General features: G+C 39.7%; 1 protein-coding gene across 2 annotated transcripts in view; it reads right to left on the bottom strand.

Moving 5' to 3' along the window:
- RFX4 (regulatory factor X4) overlaps positions 1 to 17240 on the bottom strand; it is a 132425-nt gene that overhangs the window by 59669 nt on the left and 55516 nt on the right. For both annotated transcript variants that reach the window (XM_032769700.1, XM_032769699.1), the window contains exons 5-10: positions 13823 to 13884; positions 7869 to 8082; positions 6885 to 6962; positions 4592 to 4755; positions 1789 to 1889; positions 282 to 340 (exon numbers count right to left, since the gene is read on the bottom strand). In XM_032769700.1, the coding sequence (XP_032625591.1) occupies positions 282 to 340; positions 1789 to 1889; positions 4592 to 4755; positions 6885 to 6962; positions 7869 to 8082; positions 13823 to 13884 (678 nt within the window). The remainder of the gene's footprint in view (positions 1 to 281; positions 341 to 1788; positions 1890 to 4591; positions 4756 to 6884; positions 6963 to 7868; positions 8083 to 13822; positions 13885 to 17240) is intronic.

Here is a 17240-nt window from a genome sequence, read left to right on the forward strand (position 1 = left end):
GGCAAGCCTCTAACCCCGCTCTCCAGCTGGAGTGCCAATGTGAGGCAAGCCCCAGACCCTGCTCCCTGGTGGGAACTCAAGGGCTGGATTAAAACTTCTGATGGGCTGGATGCGGCCCTTGGACTGCAGTTTGCCCACCCCTGTACTAAAGCCTCATGTTCCATTGTTACCACCAAGAGAGTTTCTCTTTGTGCAATATCCAACCTGCAAACTGTTATAACCATCAGCAAAAGCAGCATAGAATAAACTTATCAGGAATGGATAACCATTGAAATACCTACCTGGCAGAGATGATTTAATGAGGTCTGCCGCCGGAGAATTTGTGAAAACCTTCTAGACACTGCAGGAAAGGAGAATTACACATTTAAGTAATATGCCAAATAAAGAAACTTGATTTTAAAAGTACCTTGTTAAAACTAGCATCAATTTCCTTTCTGTTAAGACATGCATTTGTGACTTATTTATTGTTCATATTAATTGCCCAGTTTTCAAAGATGAACTTTTGAATAGGACATCCAAATCTCACATTTAGATGCTCAAATCAGTAGTTACATGGATGTATAAGGATTATTTATATCTGTAAATGATGGTTTGAATGTCCCAAAAAGGATTTGGGCATCTTATTAAGATAGCCATACTTGTAACCTAGGCTGTCAATATTTATTCTGCATACAGCACCTAAAATGTATGATCCCAGTCCTGCAAACACTCACAGCCATACAGCTTTCTGTCACCAATACTTCCATTGGCTTCAATGGGACTGCACAAACAAGAGTAAATATTATGCCCAGTAGTAAGTAATCATTTGCAGCATAGCCAGGCATCAAGTACAAGTAAATGCTAGTGTGTTCTCAAGTTTATTCTCATGTTATAATCACTAAAGATGTGCAGATCAAAGCAAATAATCTATAGAGATATCTGAAGTCAGATTTGTTGGTCTTACATATTCCTTCTATGTTGTCCATGGAGGTGGTTAAAATATATATTTTCAGATTTATTAGAACGTTCATTGCCCCAATATTTATATGAGCAGAATAGATTTCACTGTTGTGGATTCTCAATAGTTTTGAATTGACAAAGAACTGACAAAAATATTCTCAGGAAAATATTTTCCATAATTTTTGAATAACCAAGTAAATGACCAAAAATATCCAGTGGATTATTCTAATTTATGTCCTGAGTACTTTCCGCAAAACATACTCCTAATTTTCCATGCTGATCAGTAGTTAATCCTTCTCCTAAATTAGTTTTTTTTTTAAACTTCTGATGTGGAATTTACTGCTCATGAAAAGCAAAGAATGGAGAGCTGTGAAATAAAGCAGGCTTTATCAATAGGTGATGCGCACTGCAGGCATCTACAAAGCATGACTGAAAAGGCATAGTGCCCTTTCCTGTGGCGACAGGGTAATTTGATCCCCTTCATATTTAACTCTGGCACTTCTTTGGAGTGAGGGCCTCAAGCTGTATTCAAATTGTGCAAGTCTATAGGTTTGTTTAATAATTTGCTTTGCCTAATATCATGCTTAATGCTTGCTTACTGTCAACAAATTAATTTCTTATCAGAGTCCACAAAAAGGGAAAGACAACTGGTCTTAGAGCTGTGACTTATTACATTTAAAGGAAATTGGTTCTCATGAGTGAGTGGAGATTATTGGTTAATGAAAGATCTGTAATGTTGATCTTTTTTCATGACTAATGGAACATTTTCCTAGCTTCCAATTAATTTGTAACTGATAAATAACACATTCTTCTCACATTAAAAAAAAAAAGAGACTGCTCAATACATACACTCAAACTTGATATTTCGGAGATTTTCTGGCAGGTCATAGAGAGCTACTTTTAACCACTCATCCAGCTGTTTTGCAAACTTTCGGATCACCTGCGTCAAGCTGAAAAGAGAAATCACTGCTTCAGAAAATGTACACTCTGTGGTCTATACGGCAGTGCCTGGAAGCATGTAAAGCCAGGGTTCCACCACCCAGCATATCATTTTTAGTTACAGTTTATAAACAAAGGTACCTAGGACACAATTTTCAGATGTGGGCATCTTAATAGTACATTTAGATTCCCCATTTGGGATATGAAATTGACATTAAGGTTCATAATACAGGAATTCATGCACTTAATTGCCAATTTGAACAGACACATCTGGATTCTGGAAGTCTCACTGGTTGTTTACATTTAACAATTGTTCCATAACCTAAAAGGGAAATTGTGACATAGCTTCAAGAAGGTGGAGTGACTATTGGGCCAGATTCGATTCTCTGTTACACCAGCGTATATATGGAGAAATTCTGATAGTCAGTGGTGTTACTCCACATTCAAACTAGTATAATTCTTCTGAGCAGAATTCACCTTACTGCAGTCTATGGGGCCCACTGGCAGCCCAGTAACAAGGGCTTTTTAGTGAATAGTTTAAACAGGACTAAACATAGGAAGCTGCATAAAAGTATCAGACCTTTAGAAGTTTGGAAAGGGGAAGAAATAGCCCCATTACTACATTTTGGGAACTGTATTCTCAAACTGGGTCAGATCTGAACCCTGATCATGCATGTAACTGTCTGGGCAGGTCCTACACCTGTAGGCAGCCCCACTGTGAACATAGAGTCACCTGCAGGATCAAGGACTTGGATAGTATAGAAAACATCTGAAAATATCTGAAGCAAAAGGAAAAATACCCAAAACACGTTGAGCTCAGGAATAGTTTCAGATTCATCTTCCTCATTCAAATCAACTTTAAAGATGGCCTCCCTACTTCACTAAGCTTGTGTTTGGTGGTTTCAGTTGTGGGGGGCAGGGGAATTAGCCTCAACCTATTCAACTGTCATAAAAAAAATCATGGCCCTACTCTCAGTCATCACTTTAAGGAACAGTAGACTCAAGATTAGAGTTTTGAGCTCTATTGTTCCTAGCCCTGCATGGGTACACAAAGGTGGAAGGGGGAGGACACACAGAAGTTTTCCCACTCCTTATGGAGCCCCTGTGCGGGGACTGGGCTCAAGTCACTGGATGTAGTGCACAGCCAGTTTCCTGTGGATACTAGCTACTCACACTGGGGCAGGAAGAGGTTTGTTGCAGAGGACATGGCCATGGTCCTGCCTTCCTCCACATGGGCAGTCTTGGAGTGCTGGGCGTGGATGGGAGTGCTTGATGCCCCCACTGAAAGGTTGGCTTTGTTGGCACTGCAACATTTGTTCCCGGGAATTCCGGCTGAGTCAGCAAGATTTCCTCCAAGGGCTTCCATTGCTGTGTCTCCATTGCTGTGAGACCCTTCTGCACTGCCTCCAGTGTGGGCTATGGCTTAACAGCTACAGTCTGGCCCTTTATATGCATTACAAAAGTCCATATTCACACTCAAGTCTCTCCTTATTTGCTCTGAAAGAACTAAGCAGCTTGAAAAAAGAGCTGCTATGCAATTTAATCCTTCCGATGAAACAGATTGGGGGGGCAAGGAGGGAGGAGCTGAAGTCTGCAAAAACTTGCAAGATTTATCAAAGAAATCCACGCTTGTACCCTGTTCCTGGTTGCAGACAGATACTTTGCATCTACTTAACAAACCATACAATCTGAACACTGCACTCTAGTTTAAGTAGAACAAAAGCCAGAAAAAGTTTGCTGTAATTAGAGCTATAATAAAATGTAGGTGACCAAATGTGCGGTGCAAGGAGTGGAACACTCAAAGCAATAGTCTCAATAAATTGTTAGCAAATCTTGTGCTGAATTTTGTCAAATAATTTTGAATATTGAACAAATTCATAAAAATCTAAGTCTGTTTTCAGATAATTCACAAAGAGAAAAAGAAGCTACATACACTGGTTGAATAAAACTGCAGTTAATTTATGACCCTAACCCTGCTTTCTCTATGTAAGCAAAACTCCATGGACACAAATGAATTACACGTAGGACAAGAACAGACAAGATTTGACATGTAGATCAGAAAGGAGAATGTAGCTCTCAAACTAGTGTGGAATTCTACATATCTTTCCTGTAGAGACAGGCTGTGTGGGCCCTGGTTCTGGACCATGTGAAGAAAGTGACCCTCAGATGGACACAATTCTATCATGTCCACTATGGCATTTAAATGCATTCATGTTCTCTCAGAGCTCAGCCTTACACCCAGTCCCCACATGCATTCTATTCCTGGTAGGTGGAAGAACAATGTGGGACAGAGCCTGTGACAGAGACCAATGCTTGGATTTCTCCAGTTGTGTGTGAATTTGTGCATATGCAGGTAGACCATACTAACTACTCTTGGGGCCATAACTCGGAATATTGAGCTCTCAGTCCTGGAAAAGTGACTGAGCAGCCTCTCTGAAAGTTTTCAAAGGAGGCATAATAAAGGCATTCCACTACCTATAGATTTCTGGTTGACACTCGTTCACATGCCAGCTGCAATCTGACCATTTATATGCTATGAGACATTTCTATCTATCTTTAAACTCATTTAAATTGATTCTGACCTGGATTCAGGAAATAGGAAATATGCAGGGAAATTATGCTTTTTAAGAACTGCACCAATAGAGAAAACAAATCCACACAATTAACAAAAACAATTCAAACAAAAACTGTCAATACTGCAGAACATACTAACCTGTCAGGTAATGCTTGCAGTACTGTTGGCATCAAAACTCCAGAAATAGCTTTGTACAATATTGAATCACAAACCCCAACTATATTTACTACAGTGGAAGAACCCAATACAGGAAGCATGTGAGGCGGCATCCCTTGCCAAAAGTGCAGAAGAAAACTTTGAACCTAGAATCACACACACACAAATTATAAATGGCAAATATGATTTTTTTCTTAAATGACCTAATTCCATATTACTGATATGTCACCATTGCTGTACATGGTGCTGCACAAAACTCACATGACAGAGTCCCTGCCTGGACATGGTACATCATAAGATAAATGCACAGGAGGATAAACGGGCATTACCAGCGGGGTGATCAGTTTAAGGAAAGCTTTTGCTTTAGCAGACTGCAAGGGTTCCATACATGCCATGTAATTTTTATTCTACACCAGCAGGCACAATGAGTGCAGCACCTTGACTTCCACATAGACAGCCTGATTTTCCACAGCTTGCACCTTGCACAGCCATTTATACATGTGCAAAGTGAATGCTGGAAGGAGGCTAGAGCTGGTCAAAATATGGGAAGTATTTTCCATAGATATTTTTGGAAGGAACAAAACATGTTTGGTTTTTTGAAAGCCATTTTCTGTTCAATTTTGAAAAAATTGAAACTGAAAGTGTTTCCACTAGAAAGGGATGGGGGGGGGGAAGGAGGGGAAATCTATTTTCAGATTAATAAATAAAAAGGTAAGTGAGAATTTCAGCCAAAACCAGAAATTTTCATTTGGGGAAAAAAAGCCATTTTCCATGGAAAAATATTTGATGAGTTTTAGAGCAATCAAAACATTAGTATTCCAATCTGATGGCATTTTAGACCCACTATGCACTGATGTTAATGATTACACAAAGTGTAAAGCAGTTGGGAATCAGGCCTGTGAAATTTATAGCCATCAGAGGTGCTGAAAATCTGATTTCCCAACAAGATATTTGACTAAGGAACTATTGTGGAGCTGAACTTGCGAATTCCTCTATATCTATGCTTGTTCAGAGCCACTGAAGTCAATGGGACTAGAACAGGGGGTATTTGCCTTATATAAGATGTATGTCAGTTTTACTCTCATTAAGAAACTGCCTTGATCCCTATTTGAAGATGGGTGATTGTAAACAGGGAAGCAACCAATGGAAAATATTAAAATGGGAGAGTGCCCCTATTTTGCTTGAGTAAACAAAAATATCTAGGCTGGATGTAATCATTTAAAGAGCCTCAGCTTGAAACTGGAAAAGTGTGGGGAATAATGCAGCATGAGAGACAGGCCTACGAAATTCTGCTCACACTCTGGCTGGGATGTTCAAAGGGGCCGACCCGAATAGATGCCCAGCTCCCATTGTCTTTCAACAGGAGTTGGGTGTCTTGACTCCCTTAGGTTCCTTTGCAAATCCCAGTCTCTGTGTATTCAGACTTATTTTCCTTAACGAAATACTTTCTCCATATGCAATTGCAAATTACTTTACACATCAGCAATTTGGGGATTTTGAAGTTCTTGAACTATAACAAAGACTATGTAAGTGAATGACCAGAAAGTTCTCAGACTAAGAAAAATAGGTCGCAAATTTGTGGGGGTAGTTTATATACTGAAGCCAGTCAAACCTATGTGATGCCTCAAACTGGCTGCAATGAATCACTCTGACTCTTGTATCCAGAATACATGCCCATTCTAGTGTTACTAGCAGCACAAGGCTATAACTGGGTAATGGTAAATTTATACTGACCATCGAGAAAAATTCCCTAAGACTGATATGTTACTGTATTAAGATCTCTCTAGGAAAGTGATGGAAGACTCATTTCTTGAATCACACAAAATTGGACTGGCCAGCACTTACAGAGTATACTGTAGGGGCCAATCCTGCATTGGAGGAGGGGTAAACTAGATAATTTAGTAGATTTTTTTCTCTAATTTATGTGATGAAATAGATAAGAGTTATCATAGAATATCAGTGTTGGAATGGACCTCAGAAGGTCATCTAGTCCAACCCCCAGTTCAAAGCAGGACCAATACCCAGACAGATTTTTGCCACAGATCCCTAAATGGTCCCCTCACAACCCTGGGTATAGCAAGCCAATGGTCAAACCACTGAGCGATCCCTCCCCCAGGTATAAAGCACCCTATATACACAAATGTAAACATCTTCCATTATTTACAAATATGTACCAGATAATCTATCATTTGAAATATCACATTCAAAGTATGGTTCAGAAGTCCTGGATACATTAAATGTTATTAAACTACAGCTATTTTCTTTCTCAGCATACCTCATCAAAGTTGGCTCTTATTACAGTGTCTAGTATCCTCTGACAGTGAGTTCTGTACATCATAATAAAGGTAGAAACCTGAGAAAGAAAAGACAAGACACACAAAAGATCATTTTACTTAAAAATAAAATAAAATCAAATTTAAAAAACTTCTGCTTTAAAAACGACTATCAAAATACACAGTACAAAAGGAACATGAGGGTTTTCCTCCATGTGTAATTACAAAAAATACTAAAATCAGCTGAAGTGATGAGTTCAATTAGATAACTATTAGGAACAATTCAAGTCCTAAAGCTAAATTCTCCTTTTTGAGACCTACAGAGGATTCCTTGATGGAGATTCTGCAAGTATAAAATGAGCAAAAAAGCCTTGATGAGATCAACAGGAAGAACATAGCCCTTAATTAGGATATATAGAACCCTATTTATTTTGATCCGTTTACATATTTACTAAACACATGAATAGTGTCTGCAAAGTAGACCAATCAAGGGTCAAGACATTTTGCCATATGAACATATAAGATTTCTTTCACTTTCCAGCTTGCAGGAAGGAGAAATGCAGTAAATACACTCTTTCCTCAGGAAAGTGTTATAATAGATTTTCTTTCAGCTTGCAAACAAGGGAGTTCAGACTTTGTAGATGGTATAGTCAATTACAGAAACAGAGGCCTAGAATATTACAACTGGTGACATAAACAGATACCCATTGCTAACCCTTTCTTACTGTATACACTGCGTCTACAGAATGAGTTTACATTGAACTCAGAAACGTTGAAGGGGGGGAAAAAGCTACAGTAGATTTTTTGTCAGACATTTAAGTGAGAGAAAAATACGTGCCCCTAGCACATGGAGCAATTAAGTCCCTCATAAATAAAGCCAAGGCATTATTAAACTCACTGTTTTTTAAGATCCTTGTATTTTAGATCAACCTTTCATCAACAGGAAAAAAGCAAGGCAAGCCAAAGAAATATTTCAAAAGCATTACCTTCTCCTCTGGCAGACTGGCTGGCAGATTTAAATCTTTGACATTTGGAAACTCTGGCAGTAACGTTCCAAGTTTGGATCGTGGTGAATACGCCACTGTCTGTTTGGTTACTTCTTTTTTTCCTGTTTCATTGACCCAGGCTGCTCCTTTCTTAGAATACATCACGTCATAATACTGAGAGCTCTCTTTCACTGCAATGCCATAGTAATGGTACCTGATACATGAAGATACACATTTTATAATCAACCTATTCATACAGCATACAAAAAAAAGGGTGGGAGGAGAGAAAATATGCAATTGCTGGTGGTTTCTCTTGCAAAACAGATGTGTGCCTGGGTACATTTGGTGCACAAGCACCGATTTAATGGCAGAATGACATTGTAATGTATCAAGTTTCCAAATATCAATCCTGCTGGTAAAAATAGCTCTAATCAGGAAGAGTAAAGCTGGTTTTGTGGTTGGGCAGGGAACTAAGGGATTGCAAATTTTTGTTTGTACTTTCTTAAAATTCTCAGCTGTAGCTTAAAGCTACTTGTTGTCTAAACATTGTGCTAGAGCTCTACAGTTGATCACTTTACTTAGCTATGGGCAGAGACAGAGCGCCTGACCAACAGGACTAGCCCCTCTGCTATATTTCCAGCTCCCTGATTCTCAGGCAACTGAGTGCTGGTTGGATCCTGGGGAGCAAAAGTCTTTATCGCAAGTAGAGCTGATTGGAAAACTTTAGAAGAAATAAAATTTCAAAGAGAAAGAGAAAAAAAGCATGGCACAAATTGGCAAATCCCAGGAATGTAAATTTCTGGATAAAGCTGAGTGCAACTTAGATTGCTATCCTCATTAGGCTGAGACCAATAAGGGCTGTTACATGACAGGATAACACCACCTGTGCTACAATACATAGGGAAAACAGAGTAGGCTTAACACTGTTCTTACATCACTGCCAAACTGAATCAGCCCTATCACTGTAAATTTGTGCTACAGCTTAGCATTATCATAGATGATAATGGGACCACTCATTATCCAGTCCAACCTCCCGCATCAAAGCAGGATGGACAATATGATTCTTTCCATCAGCTTGCCTAACCTTGACCACAGCAACCCAGCCATCACTACCTCATTGTGATGATTATGAAAATAGACAACGTCACAAAAATATCCTTTTCTTGAAACATTCATTCCCTTCTTTGTTTTTGCTAGAAAGAGTTGTCTGGCATCTTCATGTCCTCTCATAGGCCTAGTGTCACAAACACCTTCTTGGGTGTGGCCACTCTGGGAGCCCATCAGTGATGCCAAAAAAGACTCACTTGAAAACATTAGACTCAGTGAGATTTTCAAAAGCCCCGAAGTGTCTTCTGAGCACAAGTCCAATTAGTTTTCAATGGCATTTATGCTTCTATATCACTTCAGCACTTTTGAAAACCCCATTCTCCATTCCCTAGTTCCCTTTAAGGGCTTAGGACAAACCCCAGATTCCACGCAGGACAGCAGACTACCAGACTAGTCCTAACTACTGCTGGCTGAAATTCAGGATTTCTGGTTCAAGGGAAATTTGATAGTTAGAAATCTGACTTCATTCTGATTCAGACTGAAACCAAATTGTTCAGTTTCCTGTGTGAACTGAAAATTCTTGTGGAGGAGGGAAATGGTTTTGGAAACACCATGTGTGGCTTCTATAAGCAGCAGGTAAACTGACAAGAATCATGTCAACTTCATTCAGCAGCTCCCAGGACTCCCAGGGTCTGTGCTTCTGGGGCGGCTCCACCCACAGGAAGTCCTGAGAGTCAGCTGGGATCCCCCAGAGCAATCCACACAGTGGGGCTGCCCCAGAGCCAAACCCTGGAAACATATGTTTGCCAGCAGCCTGCCAGGAAACCAGGCAAGGATCCACCAGAACTCTGCTTGGGACTTAACTAAAGGTCATCAAACCAGAGACATTTCCGAACAATAGTTTGGGTCTGACAAATCAGCATTTTCTGATTAAACTTGCATCAAAAACTTCCCAACCAGCTCTAGTCCTAACCCTGTTCCCCATTTAAGATGACAATCTTGCATTCCTGCTCAGCTGCATCTGCTGTACACACAGATGTGCTCCATTTGTTTTATCATGTCAGATCCTCTCAATGGCTCTTATGCTGCATAAAAGAGTTGTAGCAACCTAAAGGGGCTCTAAAAGCACCTTCATACAGCTGCCTTCTGAGAGCCTCCTGGCAAGCCCTGATGAGGTGGTCATGCCAGAGGTGGGACTGAAGACAGGAGGGGCATGTTGGGGGCAAGGCTGCAGCAGGCAGCACTGCAGGCTACCATAACCTAGGCAGAGCCCCAGCCCCCAGGATCAGGAGAACACAAAAATGGATTAAAGCCACCTTTGACTCCACACCCCCTGTGTTCTATCACTAAATTGTTCCTTTAGGGATAGATTCTGATTCTTTTACTCACGCTGGGTAGCGCTTTACTCCAAAGCTAACCTCATTGACTCCATTAGGACTATTCACGGAGTACATACAATTCACCATGAGTAAGGGATCACCATCTAGCACAGTCAGTTTAATTGGCAAGTTCCTGGGAAATTGTAGGTTGCATCATATGAGAGGCCTTTCCCTCTGATAAATTCAGCAACTCACAGAAGCTCAATTTGATCTCAGCTATACCTGTTTCAAAATCAAAACCTGAACAAAAGTATGGAGAATTTGATAGTGTTTTATTCTGTATTATTTCATTTCTGGTATTTTTCTCTTAGCAGTACACTACAAAAAAGAGCTGTTTTCTTCCCAATGGCCTCAAAATCAAAGAAATGGCAACATTCAAAATTAGCTTATTAGGATTATTGCTCCAAAGGACAAAAACTCCTAAGTGTGCTCTGTAAACATTATTTTCTAACTTTACCTATCAGTTACTGTGGAAAAGAGTTAGGCCAATGGCCAGCATATGAAAGTTTGAGCTCTAAGAGAATAAAAGGCCAATCATACACAAACATTTTTAGAGCAGAGTGGAATGATTTTTCCTTTCATGGGCTGAGTACCTGCAGTACTCCTTCAGTGAAAGAAATAAAATTCCCTGCACACTATGTAGTTTCCATTGAGAAAAGTAACCCCGTGTTCATACAATTGAAGGGTTTCAAGCTATGGTACCATGCAGAAAGAAATCAGCTTTTATGTATAGTTGCCTTCTCATGGCTCACCTGTTGTGAAACGGTTTTTAAGCTCAGTGAGATAGAACACAGCTGCGTTCTTAGAGGCAATAAACCCTGTTGCAAAGAAGAAAGCTGCTCAGCTGATGACCAGAAGCATAGTGACATTGTAGCTCTGAGCTTCCTAACGTTACTTTTTTCTATAAAAAGACTGAAGGCAGAACAGTGTGAAGCTAGATAATCTTAACCACTGGTACATCTAGAGTTCCCTTTGGCAATAGGTGGGTAGTGGAGTGAAATGATATTGACAGCAATTTATCCGCCCAGTTGTTGAGAGGGAGACAGATGTTATCTTTTAGTTCTTTAGTAATTTCCCTATATAACATTTAATTTGAATGTGATTGGATATTTTTGAAAATAAAAATAGAACTCAGAGCAGTACTGCATACGGCAAAGAGTGTGTTTATTGTGATGGACTGTAGCGTGTGCATATATATTTTTACCTTTAATTGGATAAAATCAGAACTACTCATCTGGGTGCTGTGATCTTTACACTGCTAACAGCTAAACGAGATGTAGACCTGAAAGAGTTGAATTCCACCCCTCCTGTGCTGTGAAATTTTGAGGGGGCCAAGACATCCAGCACAGTGGCAATCATGAACTCCCTATGTGGCCATGCATTTGTTTCTATGTTGACTGTCTAAAACCCTGTAGATTGCTCTGATTATTTGGTGTTTGTTTTGCCTGCCTTTCCTTGTTTAGAAAGACGGTTAAGTTCAGATTTTAGCAACAACCCAGGCCAAGTCTGAACAGCATGGGAATCTTACTGGACAATCCAGTGAGATGACACATGGCCACAGGATATCCTACTGACACTCCCACATCACCAAGAATGGATCCTGTAAATATTAAAATAACCACGTCTACCTGGAAATGCACCCACATAACTATGTAATGAGTTGGCCTATTCAACTGGATGCTGTTCCTGAAGGTGTTCCCTCTGAAAGGCGGTATTGTGGCCAAATGCTGCCCACAAAGTTCTACAGCAGGACTGTGGCTACGACCAACTTTAAATGTGAAAATATGCCCATACGTCTGCATTAAACAGGAATGTGATTGTGTAATTGCTCTCTATTTTTGTTTATTCAAATTCAGCATGGAACTGGGGCTCCTGGTAAACTGCCAGGAAGCCATATTCCTCAAATGGGTCAAGTTTGGGTGTCCCTATTATAGCACAAGTGAATTGCTAGTTCCAGCACTCAAATGACAGAAGTACCATCCTCTAAAGGCAATTAATATTATTGACAAACATGGTAGCACTCACCCTTTCCTTTCAGCTGAAAAGCAATTAACCAAATGACGATGTAGTTGACACCAGTGTGAGAGAGCGTACAGTTGCATGGTATGCTACCCAGAACCAAACTGTCACATCTTCATACATACTGCCTTTGCTGAACCAGTGCAGAAATCGTGTCCATTTCTAAACTTGGCTATCTGGAGCCCTCCTGGCCTATAATTTTTTGCTAATGTGCAGCTGGACTAGACCATCAATTTCATGTCAATAATATTTTGGGTTATTAACTATTATGGTACCTGAGCAGAAACACAATGGTCTTTGGGATGAGATCTCAATTTTGAAACTGTCTGGGGGTTATCACTCTGGAAAAAGAGTTTGGTTACAAAACACAGAAAATTCTCATAAAAGTTGCCTCAAGGAGACAATGGTGGGTTGTTGTGCAGTTATTTTTTATCTCAGTGAAGAGAACCTGCTAGAGACACATCACCATGGAACGATTTATTAGAAGGAAGTGAAATCAGATTTTAAAATGGTATTTGACTGAATATCTTTCAATGTGTGAGTTATTGTTGGTTTCTGTCCTTAATGTATGAGAATATATAGGTTTAATTATCATTTTATGTGTTTTTCTTATTGATTAGTAACATTGTGCTTGTAGGCTTTATGTGGGAATGAGAAGTTTTACGAACAAATTTTTGCAGCCATACTAGTTAGGGCTTTCATTTTATATCTTACAAATTAAGGGTCAGATCTGGCCAATATGTGGACCCCCAAGGAAAACCTAGGTGTTGCAGAGAGTGATGTTGCATTCACTCTTCTTCCTGAATCAGTATAGACCCAATTCCTGTGATGTTAGGATGCACTTTACTATGGAAATTTTATCTTTTGGATGAGACAGAAAACTCAAAACCTGACCACTTATGGTTATTAAAGATCTCATCTTCTCACAAGGGCAGAGGGTATTAACTCCAGGTTCCTGGCCAATATCCAGTTTGGGCAATTGGATTATTTCTACCTAAATTCCCTCTAGAATCTCTTTTTGATATAGCGTTCTACCATTTATGCCCTAAACTGTATGCTATTGAATAACTGCCACATTGCACCCCAGAAATGGTTGCATTTCAGTAGTGGGTGTGAAGATTTCAAATAGTGTATGAAGTGCTCTGGAACCTTTTGGCAAGAAAGGTGCTGTATAAAATGTATATGAAACATAAATGATGTTATAACTCTACAAAGTTTCAGAGAGTTAGCACAGAATGGTGAAATAAGTAGAAGATGCTCTTTTAGACTATTTATAAATGACTATAGTTACTACACCACTAAGAGAAAACATTACGTGGTAATGGCTTCCAAGGCAACAGAAATAGAAGTCAATGGGAACGCCACAGTAGAATCTTCAGGCAAAATTTGGTTCTAAAATGCTACAGGGAAAAATTCATCCCTGGCGTCATGCCCCTATCTTCACTGCAGGAAACCATGGCAAAATTTGGCCCTGGATGAGAATGTGAGATAATACTATACGATGCTCACTTTGACTGGCCTCTGGTTCCGAGTCTTCTCGTTGTTAACTGTGGAAATTGTTGTCTTATTATCTGCAAATAAATATAGTGACATGTTAACAAATCCAAAAAATCACATATGCCAATACTGTATTTTTAATATAGCCTGTTTTGGGTAGCATGAGGGAAAGGAAGAGAAATTGTATTGAACGTACGCAGGGGAACCACGAGAAATTTGTCACCTAGTGTGCACAATTGCACTCACTCTGCAACGGTATGTAGGCCCAGTTCCCCATTCCAGTTTGTTGCAACTTGGTGGCCAGGATCACAGGGCCACTCAGGGTTGGCCTGGTGCCAGGTCGCAACACCACTCACTGAAATGGGGCCCTGCGACCCTCCATTATGATAAGTTTGGACCCATGGCCTCTCTGAGTGGCAGTGCAACCCTGCACGCTGGGTCACACCACCACATAGGGGTGACGGGTAAACTGCCTATTTTCCCCTCTCTCTGGGAAGCTGTACCCCACTCCCCACATTGGCACCCTTGCCAATGGTATGCACCATGTGTAGCAAACTGAGCTGTGGGCACCACTGCACGTACATGTAAAGTGTGACAGGAGAAATCTGACCAAATTAGCTTTTTCTAAAAAACGATGTATTAATTTAATCCCTTTACTGAATGATGCAAAACAACAAATGAAATTCAGAACAACTCCATTCACTTAAATGAAATTGCTCTGAATTTATACCAGAGTGAAACGTGATTCATAAACTCTAAGGGCACAGTTCTTCCCTTAAGCTTAATGAGAGTTTCACCCAAAATTGGGTGTACTATTAAAGTTGCTCATATATGTGTTTGCAGGATCAGGGGCTTCATGTTACCTGAATAAGACATTAACTATTGGAAAATTTGCTTGGTGTCTGGTCAAATAAGCCTGAGACTTTACAATTTAGGTAACTTGATTATGAAATATTAATATGTGGGCAGTATCTCATCTTGATGGCTCTGGAAGAAGAATGTTTCTTAGAATGCAGAAGCAGCAAAGAGTCCTGTGGCACCTTATAGACTCACAGACATATTGGAGCATGAGCTTTCGTGAGTGAATACCCACTTCATCGGATACATGTATTCACTCACAAAAGCTCATGCTCCAAAACGTCTGTTAGTCTATAAGGTGCCACAGGACTCTTTGCTGCTTTTACAGATCCAGACTAACATGGCTGCCCCTCTGATCTTAGAATGCAGTAATTCTTTTGGGGGCCCCATGCTCCTGTTATTAAAATACTTGCACTGCTACCAGAGGGTTCCTTGGAAAGATGTTGCTGTTTGACAGAGGCCACAATTCTGCTATATGAGGTTCACAGTTGTGTTTACACGGATAGGGCAGAGTTAATGCAGGCTTAATCAACATTCTGGATGTAGAATAACAGTGCATTTCACAAACAAGATAAAGAAAAGAATTTGAACACTGATTTATGCTCAATTGACAATGAAGAAGACTGGTAACCAATACCACATCTTCAGTGCTAGCAACATTGAGGACTCAGACCATTATTAATTCAAACAGTAGATCGTGCCTTCAATAACTATTGACTCCTTCATGCAGTCTAGTCCCTGCACCAGTGCAGAGCCCCTTTGTATGGGTCTGCCCAACTCCTACTGAGATCCAAGCGAGTGGAACCTCCCACAGGAATGAGCCCAGTCTGCAGTAGCACATGAGGCATGATGAAAACTCTTTCAGCAGAACAGCCAAAACAAGAAAGAAAGCAGTAGGCCTTGCAGATTGGTATGGAGGAGGAATTTCTTCCTTTATCTTATTCCTAGCCGTTCTATTTTCCACCCTAGATTATTGCTGAATTTTTCTCATACTCGATGAAAGCCATGTAAAATTAATTGAAGACAAAGATAAAAGGAGCTGTTCATACAGAAGAAAATGTCCATTAAAGATGAATTAAATAATATGGACTTTTTCATAAAGTTGTATTTTACCACAATTGGTATCAGCAATCACTGTCTAACCCTGAAAGATGATCAAAAGCTCTGGAAAGGGCATTTGGATCAAAGGTGTTTTATAAAGATTACCACCATATCACATATTTAGCTTTTTCTTCACACATTTCTTGCCAAATCTACAAATGGTTTTCCTTGTGCCACAGATAATCTATTTGTGTTTGTTTCTCAGAACCTTGCACACACTTTGGCTTATATCAAAAATGCTACGTATGTTCACACTCACTAGGCTGTTCAGCTTTAATTTCTGGAGCAAAACTTCAGCAAACAGTAAAACACTTTTGTGGAGCTGTGAAAGTTCAGCCTAGCTGTTTGATAAATGAGCAGACGGGCAAGCAGCCCCTCTTTCTTTTTTTGTATGGATTCAATGAAGCCTGCCTAAAGAACACCACATGCTGTTCCAGCTACTGATCTAACATTCCGCAACATCTCAACCTTCCAAATTCCCTTTAATTACACATTAATCCCACCCCTCTCTCTTTCAGTTTCTGCAGACAAGGTTGGGGGCTCCACAGGGCTGTGGGAAAAAAGGCAATGTTGAAGAACCACTTTCTGGGGATTTTTTTTCCTTTTTTTTCTTTTAGTGGTTGCTGTCACTCAGAACATACCATTCCACTCCCAAAGTTGAATATTACAGCAATAGATTCAAAAGCAAACTTACTCTATTTTACTTTTACCCTAATTTTTCAAAACCAAAATAAAACAATGGAATAACTTTCAAAATCTGTCAAGTGCTGATTAAATGTTATAGTGAACACTGTAAATGTTACCATATGAACCATATACTGTGGGAGTTCTTAAAATTTATAAATCAGATATGTTTACAAACCCGGGCAGAAATGATCAGGAAAAGAGAAGAATAAATAAAAGCAGAAAATCAGCTGATTTGCCTTCCCTCTTTCCCCTCCAAATCCAGTATGTTAACCAGTAAAATATACTTTCTGGAGCACTGCTGAAGTGTGTGTTGCTTATAACAGTATTCTGTATAAATTATTTTTTAAAAAATCCAGCAAAACTTTAAAGGAAAATTCCAGGATTTTTCCAGAATACACTATGGGTGGATGTGTGGGTGGGGTATAAGTTCAAGCACAACAAATGTTATTTAAAAAATAACTTATTTTCAATATTCATATTTAAATGGTTATAGATGACTTTGTTCTAACTCCATGGATGGAGCTAGTTCCCTGCCAAGAGGCAGGAAGTGAGGTTGAGTATGTGGGGGAGAAGCTCACTGTGCATTGAAATCAATGAGAAAAGCAGATGTGTGACTGTTGGTTTTAAAGTGTGTTTCCACCCTGAAAAGTGACTAAAAAACAGTAATATGGGGTTTCATGTTTATTGACTTTCAGTGACTGACAGAAAAAATTTCCCCTTTTTATAAGTAAAAAGATGCTTTTTTCTAGCTGTCAGAACTGAAAATTCAACTTAGGATCTGAAA

This window comes from Chelonoidis abingdonii, chromosome 1, assembly GCF_003597395.2.
Source record: "Chelonoidis abingdonii isolate Lonesome George chromosome 1, CheloAbing_2.0, whole genome shotgun sequence".
Lineage (NCBI taxonomy): Eukaryota > Metazoa > Chordata > Testudines > Testudinidae > Chelonoidis > Chelonoidis abingdonii.